This window comes from Syngnathus acus, chromosome 21 (assembly GCF_901709675.1).
Source record: "Syngnathus acus chromosome 21, fSynAcu1.2, whole genome shotgun sequence".
NCBI lineage: Eukaryota > Metazoa > Chordata > Actinopteri > Syngnathiformes > Syngnathidae > Syngnathus > Syngnathus acus.
This window is the reverse complement of record NC_051105.1, coordinates 7,918,630-7,929,650: the sequence shown is the minus strand read 5'-3', so window position 1 is coordinate 7,929,650 and position 11,021 is coordinate 7,918,630. Positions and strand designations below refer to the sequence as shown.

At 42.3% G+C, this 11,021-nt stretch overlaps 4 protein-coding genes and 1 long non-coding RNA gene across 9 annotated transcripts in view; 2 read left to right on the top strand and 3 right to left on the bottom strand.

Moving 5' to 3' along the window:
* The first annotated feature begins 165 nt into the window (after positions 1-165).
* LOC119139657 (CASP8 and FADD-like apoptosis regulator) lies at positions 166-3,523 on the top strand. 3 transcript variants are annotated; one of them, XM_037280512.1, is made up of 9 exons: positions 166-323; positions 540-590; positions 658-1,013; positions 1,117-1,210; positions 1,306-1,441; positions 1,630-1,673; positions 1,903-1,981; positions 2,256-2,787; positions 2,878-3,523. In XM_037280512.1, exons 2-9 carry the CDS (start codon positions 561-563, stop codon positions 3,002-3,004), a joined length of 1,398 nt encoding a protein of 465 aa, XP_037136407.1. In that variant the 5' UTR covers positions 166-323; positions 540-560; the 3' UTR covers positions 3,005-3,523. The 3 variants fall into 3 exon arrangements, 2 of the variants coding, with proteins under 2 accessions (XP_037136407.1, XP_037136405.1); XR_005101399.1 differs by lacking the exon at positions 166-323 and having other exon boundaries at positions 346-590; positions 2,878-3,080; positions 3,188-3,523; XM_037280510.1 differs by lacking the exon at positions 166-323 and having other exon boundaries at positions 345-590.
* Positions 3,311-5,311, bottom strand: LOC119139658 (histone-lysine N-methyltransferase PRDM9-like). Its single transcript, XM_037280513.1, has 2 exons — positions 5,133-5,311; positions 3,311-4,791 (listed from the first exon to the last, which is right to left on the bottom strand). Exons 1-2 carry the CDS (start codon positions 5,236-5,238, stop codon positions 3,896-3,898), a joined length of 1,002 nt encoding a protein of 333 aa, XP_037136408.1. The 5' UTR covers positions 5,239-5,311; the 3' UTR covers positions 3,311-3,895.
* Positions 5,312-5,674: 363 nt separating this feature from the next.
* LOC119139654 (gastrula zinc finger protein XlCGF7.1-like) lies at positions 5,675-8,486 on the bottom strand. Of its 2 annotated transcripts, XM_037280501.1 has the most exons (3): positions 8,177-8,486; positions 7,566-7,865; positions 5,675-6,627 (listed from the first exon to the last, which is right to left on the bottom strand). In XM_037280501.1, exons 2-3 carry the CDS (start codon positions 7,674-7,676, stop codon positions 5,857-5,859), a joined length of 882 nt encoding a protein of 293 aa, XP_037136396.1. In that variant the 5' UTR covers positions 7,677-7,865; positions 8,177-8,486; the 3' UTR covers positions 5,675-5,856. The 2 variants fall into 2 exon arrangements, with proteins under 2 accessions (XP_037136396.1, XP_037136395.1); XM_037280500.1 differs by having other exon boundaries at positions 5,675-7,865.
* A 179-nt stretch (positions 8,487-8,665) lies between these two features.
* LOC119115276 lies at positions 8,666-10,204 on the bottom strand. Its single transcript, XR_005096120.1, has 4 exons — positions 9,338-10,204; positions 9,215-9,258; positions 8,789-9,152; positions 8,666-8,718 (listed from the first exon to the last, which is right to left on the bottom strand). It is a non-coding gene; the product is annotated as an uncharacterized LOC119115276 (long non-coding RNA).
* Positions 10,205-10,253: 49 nt separating this feature from the next.
* Positions 10,254-11,021, top strand: part of dip2a (disco-interacting protein 2 homolog A) — a 37,658-nt gene continuing 36,890 nt past the window's right edge. For both annotated transcript variants that reach the window (XM_037239662.1, XM_037239660.1), the window contains exon 1: positions 10,254-10,683. In XM_037239662.1, the coding sequence (XP_037095557.1) occupies positions 10,560-10,683 (124 nt within the window). In that variant the 5' untranslated portion in view covers positions 10,254-10,559. The remainder of the gene's footprint in view (positions 10,684-11,021) is intronic.

Genomic DNA, 11,021 nt, shown 5'->3' with positions numbered 1-11,021 from the left:
AGAGAGGCCTGTTCCAATGGGAATGTTTTTAGACACAATTATCCATCATAAAATTCAGCCCAAATCTTGTACAATATACGGTAAAATACAAATACAAATTAAAAAAATGTTTCACGAAATCATCGAGAAATGCTTCGAGGATTAGTGTAAGGCCGTTGGGTGTGACGTCATCAGTGTAGCCTGATCGGTGGACGTGGACTTCCGTACATTCTGGTATCTGTTTCGACTTTCAACAGTTTCAGTATGACTGTAGTACATTGAAAGGAAACATTAAAAAGAAAAAAGAAGAGAGACATGCCAAATGCAACCATTAAACTGAATTGGTAAGTTTCCAAACGGTTTTGCTCGGTTTTACTTTCTCTCTCTCTTCTCTCTCTCCGCCCCCTCTTTCATCTCTTTCTGCATTTTTCAACATTCTGCGCAGTGTGAAAGTCAGCTACAATAAAATAGTGAGATAACTTATTGCCAAGTATGTGGAGCAGTAGCGCGTCGTAAACTCACCGAGGAGTACGTTTTGTCTTTTTCGTTTTCGTCACTAGTGTCTGGAAATTCCGCTCGTTATGACGGACACTGACTCTACAACTTTCAAAGTAAGTGTTTCTTTCGACGTTTCATATTCCTAGTTTAGAAAACCCAAATTTATGTTTTATTTGTCAGTTCCCAGGATCACTGTATGCTTATCGTCCAAATCCTCGCAACAATCCACTTCCTGCATCGATGGCTGTTTGTGAAACAGAAGTGCTTCTTGCTATTCATCAAATCGCAGAGTCTCTCGGCAACAATGAACGCGTGAAGGTTTTCTACTTGTGTGAGACTTTGGACACAGATAACTCAGCAGCCCGGATGAAGGAGACGCTAAAGTCCAAAGTCACGAGTTCTGCCACAGGACGACTGTTTTTGGTGGAGCTCATGCTGCATTTAAGAAGATACGACATCCTTAGGCAGGTTTTTGGATACAGCAAGGACGAGGTGGAGAGAACTTTTAGATCCAGAGAGGTTCTGCCCAGATTCAGGTAAATGATCTCTTCACAGTTTTAAGCAATTCTTATAAAAAATGTCCACTTAATATCATCGCATTTGTCAAATATGTTCACGTCGTCCTGCCCCTTCTCGCAGAGTACTGATGACTCATTTAAGCGACGACATGGAGAGCAAGGATGTGAACAGTTTGAAATTCCTGCTTGGTAACATACTACCACGTGAGAAAATGGTAACTCCCACGGTGAATTCCTGCTTTGGCTGGGACATTTATTGTTGCCACATCAAACACTCACTTTTCATTCTGAACATTTCTAACTCTCGCAGAACTTCCTGGACCTGATTATAGAACTAGAGCACCAAGATAAGATTTCTCCTGAAAGAGTGGACTTTCTGGAGGAATGTTTAAAACAAGTTGGCAGGGTTGACCTGGCCAAAAAACTGGCGGTGTACAAGATGTCAGGTGAGTGGTGCAGTCAATTCCTCAAAGTTCTTAAACCAATAATGCTTGTCACATTTTGCATTTATTAAGTATATTTCCAATTTAAGTGTCATACCGTATACACTGATGGAATGCACAGATTGGAGTGATCATTTTAGTAACCGTCCCCCTCTCACTGTGTCATTGATCTTCTTTACATCTGATTTCAGGAAACTTACCAGTTCCTGAAGAAGTGGTGCACCATCCCTGTCAGGTAAGAGTCATACGAATACAATTTATAGACAAAAGTATCGGGACACCTGGAAAACTATTCCCACCAAATTTGGAAGTCTTTTCAAGGTGACAAATTAATATTCAGAAAAATTGTGATATGTTCATCAATTGATCAGGAGGTGTGTCCCGAGGCTTTTGTCCTCTTTCTAGTGCGGTGTTTTAACTAATGGTGAATTTCAAACATGTCTCTGCTTGCTTTTGTGAACCAGAGTTCAGTAGATCGGTATACATTTACCAGTAATACCAGAGGAGTGTGCCTCATCATAGACTGCGTCGGTAACGATGGAGGTGAGACAACAAGCACCCACAATCAGACTTTCCATGTACTGTACATTTCGGAAAACTATGTGTTGTGTACAATTTGGAGCTCGGCACTGCAGTATAATTCAATGTAGCTGCAATACCCCAGTCCACCACTAGTTGTGCTATTTCCCTTTCTTCTCTCATTCCCCTTAAGTGGAATTCATTCCATGACCATGCTCGTAAAATAATCAAATAGTAAATCAATTTGTTCTCTAAATTGTCCATAGATGAGTGATTTGTAACTTTTGGCCTTCCTCAGAGATGCTGAAGCACAGGTTTCAGTCGCTCCACTTCAACGTGACCCTGCACAAATGGCTCGGCCTGGTCGAGACCGTTTCAGCACTTAAGGGGGTTTTCCGAGGAAGTGAGGACTACAGAGGAGACAGCTTTGTTTGCTGCATCATCAGCCGCGGTACTGGAACTCACCTCCTGGCCACGGACACGCAATTCGAAGGGCTCCGTTTCAAAGACGTCCGCCGTCTTTTCACCGGGAATGTGTGTGCAGCACTGGTCGGCAAGCCAAAACTGTTCTTCATCCAGAGCTACAATGTAGCGGCCGTTGAAACCTATGCTGGAGAGAACCACAATTTCCAACCTTATACCAGCGAGAACCACGATGATGAAAACTTGGAGACGGATGCTGGTGGTGGAGCGATGGCTTTAGATAGTATGCCGGCAACTGCCGATGTGCTCTGGAGTCACTCCTGGACTTCAGAACAACAACTACAAGGTCAACATCGCTCAGTTTACCTCCGGGCTTTGACTGACTCCTTAGGCAGGAACCAAGAAAGGTATGGAGACATCCCTGATAGTAGCCATTTATTTTCTGTTCTGTTTATTTTATAGTGCTGAATCAAATGTTTTATGTGTTCTTGTGACAGGCGCAGACATGTGCTTGATCTCCACAAGGATGTGAATAAAGCCATCTTTGAGCATAACAAGAGGCATCCTGATCAGGAATACCACATAGACCTGAAAACCACTTTGAGAAAAGAGCTATATTTGTAGACTTATGTGACAATTACTGCATCATTTCATCATCACCAGGAATGTCTTAGGACTACAATCCGATTTTATTGTATATGTAAGAACGGGGCACACACACTTCTTGTCACACTGCAGAAAGTTTTTTCAAAATTCATTCCACTACAATGGTTAAATGGTGACACCTGCTGGTAACATCGAAAGCCGGTTCTGTTTTATTTTGTTTAATGTCCTGTGTATCTTTTCTATGTTTCACAGCTTGCACTTGAATTAACAATGTTTTATATCACAGACACTTTGATACCTAGATGAGCCTACATCACAGTTATTACAATGACTTTTATTTATTCAGTATGCCACTTTTCTTGCCACATACTCAGTGCAGCTAAAATCATTTGAAGGGTTTCCTTCTTGGCGTTTTCCATTGTATAGGATTTTATATACCAGAACATGCCACGAGACGGCGCCAAATCCTCGCCAAGTAGGAATATATATTCGTCTCGATGAAGTATATTGAAGTGATACATTAAAAAGGTATTAAGATTTGTTTGTTTTTGGGTCATACTTTGTGGTATCTATTTATTGTTGCTTTAAACTATCATGACAGGTATTTCTGAACAATTTTAGCAGAGGGGTTTGCTCTGGAGAATTTATATACAGAAGCAATCAAACTGGGAATTGTACTTTAATTTATTACACAATATTAAACAGCCTTTTTCCATCTTGTATTCCACAAACACTCCATATGTTAATAAAAGAAAAAATATTAAAACTAACAAAACCGAAACAAAAATCAATCATCAAGCAGAATATTACTACTGTTGTGTGTGCTGTCAGTGTGTCTATCACGGTGGTTTCCCACAATATGAATATAAAACTGGTTTTTGTGTGCTGAGTTGAACCAATCCTGTACGATTATTGAAAGTCAGGCGGCAGATTAAGCAGGCGAAAGTTGACACTGGGGAGAATCAAAGTGTGACTTCTTGTGTGTTTTTCTAAATTTCCCTTTTGGGTGAATCTTTGGCCACACACTGAGCAGACAAAAGGTTTCTCCCCAGTGTGTGTTCTTATATGCCTTATTAAAGTTGTCTTCTGATTAAATGTTTTACCACAAACTGAGCAGGCAAAGGGTCTCTCCCCAGTGTGAGATCTTGTGTGTCTCATCAAACCAGTCTTCCATGTGAATATTTTCCCACAAAGTGAACATGCGAAATGTTTTTCTCCCGTGTGTGTTGTCATGTGCCTTCCCAGTTGCTCCTTATGAGCGAATCGTTCGTCGCAAACGGAGCAGACAAAGGGTTTCTCACCAGTGTGTGTTCTTATGTGTCTTATCATACCTGTCTTCCATGTGAACGTTTTCCCGCAAATTGAGCAGGCAAATGGTTTCTCTCCACTGTGTGTTCTCATGTGTCTTTTCAGCATTGACTTGTTGGGAAAGGTTTTGTCACACTGGGAACATGTCACATATTTGTTATCAGAGGGACATATCGTATCACCATTGGTGTGTTCATCAGTGTCAGAGGAGTGTGAGGTTATGGCCTCACTATCTGATAGTGGAGCTAAGAGGAGGTTGTCTGCTTGTGACCCTTCTCCACATTGGTCTCCATCACCTTCATTATCATCTTCACGCTTCACTGGCAACTTAGTGGTATTGGAATCCTCCGACTCTTGAATCGTCTCTCCCTCCTGACAGATCCCGCATTCCTCCTCTTCTTCTTTAATGGGACGGCACTCTTCTTTAATGTGAGGTGGCTCCAACTCCTCCTCCAGCACTCCGGAGCTCCATTCCTGCAGCTGAGGATGAGGATCTCCTTTGACATTTGCAGGACATCATACAGACAAACACACAATGTTGGGAAAAGTCAATCCTTGCTCGGACAAGTCATGTTATGATGGAAGTAGTAGCATGCGGACCGTAACCTATGGTCGAAAAGTGGAAAGTAAGATGAGTTAAAGATGGACAAAGTTCAGAAAATGACAAATGAAAGAAGAGTTTGAGTGTCATTCACTCACTAATACTCCGTAGTCTCTATTTCTTTCATAGAATAATCATAATGCATTTAGGCCTCATAAAACTGAACTGTATGAAGTGTTACACATCAATTAGGAATGATGCTAACAATAGATTAGTGAAAGTGAAATAAGAACAAACCTATTCCGTGTGCTACAACTTGAGGCTTCTTGAAAAGAGCATCCGGTAGTTGATTTGCTTCACAAAGTTCCTCCTCGTAATCTTCTTTCACACCTTTTGCACACATTTTAAGTGCCGATATTTCTTACGTGAAGCTGCAAATGTGTACCGATAACAAGTTCAATTTGCTCTTGTTTACTTCCGGGAGACAAACGGGAAATAATTTTATAATTCAGCGGATTACTGCCACCTGGAGGTGAGGAGGAGTGTTAAAAATCATAACCTGTAAATAGAATATAACATTTCTAATATTTTCATAATTTAATTATAGCACATTCAAATAATTTATTTAATAGATAAACTAACTAATAGAACAAATGAAAAAGTAAAATGTTTTATTTTAGAAGTCCTCTTAAAACACAATTTATTCCATGGCATTTGACTTAGAACGAGACTCGGCACTGTTGTCTCGACATTTCGTTGCTGATCGACTTCAAATGTTTTAGTAAAAAAAAAGGGGGGACGAACAGAATTAGATGATCGAACAACACCCAAGACTATCACTGTTTGAAGAGTTGCACATTATTTTATTCAGGACAACATACACTTTTCCATTGTACCACAAAGACCCAAAGATCAACATTTAGAGATCATTTACAGCTACTCTTCTTAACAGCACAAATTTCTCATTAATTGTGCCTTTGAAAAATATTTTATCACACACACAGAGTATGAATGTGTTCAACTAATGCTGTATAGTCAATTTAAGTGCAGGCAAAAGGTGTCGCTTTGGAGAACCTGCGTGTGTACTTGCATGAGTTACTAAATGTGCCTTCTGAGTGAACCTCTGACCACAAACTGAGCAGGCAAAAGGTCTCTCCCCAGTGTGTGTTCTTGTGTGTCTGATTAAACTCGACTTCCTCGAGAATGTTTTATCACAAACCGAGCAGGCAAAAGGTCTCTCACCGGTGTGTGCTCTTGTGTGCCTTCTAAAATCGACCTTCCACGTGAATATTTTGCCGCAAACAGAACAAGCAAAAGGTTTCTCTCCAGTGTGTGTTATAGTGTGTCTTCCTAATTGTTCTTTATAAGTAAATCTTTCATCACAAACTGAGCAGGCAAAAGGTTTCTCCCCAGTATGCTTACTTGTGTGTGTTATTAAATTTGTCTTGCCAGTAAATCTTTTACCACAAAATGCACAGGCAAAAGGTTTCTCCCCAGTGTGTGTTCTCATGTGTCTTTTCAACGTTGATTTGGTGGCAAAAGTTTTGTCACACTGAGAACATTTGGAGCGTTTGGTGTCAGCGTGACTTTTGGTGTGTTTATCATCATCAGTGTCAGAGGAGCGTGACGTTATGTCGTCACTCTCTGATAGCGGAGCCAAGTGGTTGTTCCCTTGTGATCCTCCACGATGGTCTCCATCACCTTCTGTTGTAACGCGTTGACCTGAACTGCAGCCCGGAGTCTCTGATTCTCTGTTTTCCTCACTTTGACCACTGTCTTCGTCACCTTCGCTCTTCAAAGGGACAACGGTAATTAGCAACTTGGTGATATCATCCTCCTCCTCTTCCTCTTTAATGTGGGGTGGCTTCTCAGTCTCCTCTCGAATGTTTGCAGGCTCTGACTTCTCCTTTACGTGGGAAAACATTTTCTCCTGTTTCTCAGGACAGAGCGCTTCCATTTCAGAATTTATGCTGTAAACTGAACCCATCAAGGTTTTTTTCCTAGTGTGTGTTCTTTTGTGCCTTATTAAATCAGACTTCATAGTGAATCTTTTTCCACAAACTAAGCAGGCAAAAGGTTTCTCTCCAGTGTGTGTTTTTGAGTGTTGTATTAAATCTATCTTCATAGAGAAACTTTTACCACAAACTGTGCAAGCAAAAGGTTTCTCCCCAGTATGCGTTCTTGTGTGCCTTATTAAATCTTTATTCCAAGTGTATCTTTTACCGCAAACTGAGCAGGCAAACGGTTTTGCTCCAGTGTGGGTTTTTCTGTGTCTCGTTAAATCGGAATTCATTGTGAAGCATTTACCGCAAACCGAGCAGGAAAAAGGTCTTTCCCCAGTGTGTGTTCTTATGTGTCTCAATAAACTTGTTTTTCGGGCAAATATTTGACCACAAACTGAGCAAGCAAAAGAATCCTCCACAGTGTGTGTTCTTTTTTGTGTTCCTAAATGTGTCACAGTGTGTGTTCTTGAGTGTCGTACCAAGTTTCCCTTTAAAGAGAATCTTTTACCACAAACTAAGCAGGTAAAGTTTTTCTCCACAGTGTGTATTTTTGTATGTTTTTCCAAATGTCCTTTCCGCTTGAAGGTTTTATCGTAAACGGAGCAGGCAAAAGGCTTCTCCGCAGTGTGTTCCCTCATGTGTTTTTTTAGATTTGACTTGTTGAAAAAGGTTTTGTTGCAACGAGAGCATCTGCATGGTTTCTTGTTAGTGGTGCATGTCAAATCACCTTGAGATTGTCCATCGTGATCAGTATCAGACCTTGAACTGTCACCGTGAGGAGCAAGGAGGGCATCTGCTTTGGATATTCCACCGTGGTCGGCATCTTCTTCATAATCATCTTCACTCTTCACATGGTCACCAGTCAGTGTCAATTTGGTGACAAGGTCCTCATCAATGTTCTCTTCCTCCAGACTGATGCTGTGTTCTTCCTCTTCCTCTTTAATGGGAGGACTCTGCTCTTCTTTAACGCTGGGGGGCTCTGGCTCCTCCTGCTCGACATTGGACTCTTGCTGCTCAGGATGAACATCTTTTCAGACACCAGCAGGAAACAAGATGACATGATTTGAATTTGCAACCAGACAGTTTTTGAATAAAAACATGGTGTGAATTGAGGTTTTGAAGAATTTTCTAAATTAAGGAATGCATTATCTGACAGAGGCAAGGGGTGGGGCAATAATTATGGCCAGGAACAAGAACAGTGCTGTCACTGGTCAATCATAGAAAACTGCTAAACTGGAATCGAGCTGAAAGCTAAGTTGATTACCATGCTGCAAATATTTATGAAGATTGCGAATGGAGAGAAACATCAAGATGACCGAGATTGAAACTTAAACAAACCTGGCCTGTGTGACACAGTTTGAGCTTCATTGAAAACAGCATCCACATGTCGATTCTTGTCTTTTGTTCCATCAAGTTCTTCCTCGAAATCTTCCATCACACCTTTTGCACACATTTTCACACAACCACAACGCCCGACACTCTTGATCTCAGATCTGTGGCGAAATTCCACGAGCAGCCACAAAGCACTACCAATAATGATTCAGTTTCTTGTACTAAATAAACATACGTAAAGAAATGAACATGAACGCGAGCTTGAAGACAGCGGCGTCTTCGTAGTTCTTTCCTTGTCTTCATTGAAGACAAGCGGAAAAGGAGAATATTTACTTCCGGTAGACACTTACTGAAATATAGAGTTATTGCCACCTGCAGGCGAGGATGTATAACTGCACGTTCTTTTTTTAGTTTTTCCCATTCCAACGCAATTTTTTGTGCCATTTAAGGTGCATGTTGTGGTCCACCGAGCAAAGAAAGACAAAAATCTATTAAATTTCACAGCTTTAATAATTACAGCCAAGAAGTGCACACCATCAATGGTCAACCTGGAGACAAGAAAGGGAGCTAAATTTAGACCTTTGAACTAATTGACAAATTTACTACAGCTCATCTTACCTGCTTAGACAGAGAGGAGCCTACCAAGGTTGCATGGGGCGACACTTACGGCTGCGCTTACAGCAAGATGGCGAGCAAGGGCAAGGACGATAGCCACGCTTGCAGTATGGAGGAGGACAAAAGTCAGGTAAAGGGCAAGGGCGTGGCTTACGGCAAGGAGGACAGATTGGGCAAATTGTTTCCACTTGAGGAAACAGCACTCTACTAGAACCAAGAACCGCACCATCCTGAGGGGAACTTGCACTGTGCTGCTGGATTTGAGAAGGAGCAAAAAAACGTGACTGAAGTTGACTATATTGCTGCGGATCCCAACTAGTCTCCTGGCTTCTAGGACGAACATAACTTCTATGGTGAGGACCACCTCCTAAAAAGGATGTAAACAGAGTTACAGCTGTTCTCGAGGCACACATATTCAAAGGAACTTACCCATAGCGTGGTGTCCAAAGGCTATCAGCCAGAACACAAGCACCCTGGAGAAACAAAATGCCACAGAGCAAAATATCAGCGTAGATAGTCAGTAAATGGGGGGGGGTGGAAAAATAACAATACCTCACACACAAGTCACTCGCCATTGGTGAATGTGTTTGCTGTCTGGGTCCTGCCTGCGTTGCGACTTGGGCTTGTTCTTGCGTCTGGCTGTTGCTGATGCTTTTAACACACGGGCTCAATTTAGGCCCTGTCCTCTGCACCAATCACAAGCTGCTTTTCATAATTGCACTCAGCAGGCGTGCAAGCGTGATGCCGTTCAAAATTAGGACAATTTGCTTTCTGAGCGTAGGAATTGAGAAAAACATCCCTTGCAGTCAAAGCAACAATGCAATAAACCTGTATATGCATATAGAACGCCAAATCTTGTATACCAAAGGTGTTTTTTTTTTTTTTTGCGGGCCACATCGGAGTTATGGATTCCCGCGTGGGGCCATTACTGACTTAAATAGAAATGAATGTGTGTGGATATTATCACATACATACAACAGAATTTATTTTGGAATTGGGATTATAGCAAAAAAAATGTTGCAATATGTCATTGTTATTAAAAGGAAAGACAATTTAGAATTTTGGTATTCAAACAAGAAACATTGAGTTGACACTTTAATTTTGCAGGCCACATAAAATGATGTGGCAGGCCGAATCTGGCCCCCGGGCCTTGAGTTTGACACCTGTGTTGTATACGTTCAATAAACTTTTATTTTGTCCATATGTCATGATCTGGTTAGGAAGGGCGTGGTCCAAAGTGCCCCCAAAGACGCACCGACGATAAATCGTGTTTTAAGTACCATCTTGGAGATCCGATTCCAAGACAGGTTGTTTCTGCAGTTCTCAAAGCGGTCTTGTAGGGGGCAATGACGTCCCACCAGTTTGAAGCAGGTGCTTGCTGTTGCTAAGACCCAAAAGCGGCTGCGCAGTAGGCGAGCCGATCGTTGAGTTGAATGAGTTCTCACCACAGTTGAAGTGAGGCAGACGTCACTGCGGGACGCAGCCGGTGGCGCCGCGGGGGAAAGACAGCAACCTCGCAACCACCACCAGACGATTGGTACCTCTTATGCGTTCAGTGGCAACACGTAGCCGCCCCGCGTGGGCTAGCCGAACCATGTCATGACGCTGCCGGAGATTTCCTCCACATCTGTCCGCTGCTCCTTCGAGACGCACCCTGTTTTCTCGCCACACCGGTGACCGAAACCGTATTTTCCCGGCGGATCTTGGCTTTATTATATCTCTCTCTAGAAAGCAAGCCAGTGGATATATTTGTGCTTTTTCTGGGGGGGCCGGGATGGCCGAGAGAACCTCGACTGGGATGCTGACCGTGACTCTGGAGCCCACGCCGGCTGTCGCAATGACACTCCCGGCGGAGGTCCGCGCTAAATTGGCCGAGCTGGAGTTGGAGCTGTCCGAAGGTAACTCGATCGCTGTCATGTATTTTCTCTTTTCAATGTCAATTTGCAAATACTGCAAGATCACGGCACAGCGCGCTACATAAATGTCACAAAATGTGGATAGACATGTCAATTCGGTATACCTCCAGCCATCTCATGGAAGAACATTTCTGATGCATGATTGATGAACAAATGTTACTGTACATTCTTTTTGTGTTAAAGATATTGGATTATCCCCCCCCCCCCCCCCCCCCCCCCCCCCCTACCTGATGATCTTAAGTGGCACACTATAAGTTTGTTACACAACGTTTATTTGTTGGTACGTGTTTTACTTAATACAAAGCTCACAGAAAACAGAA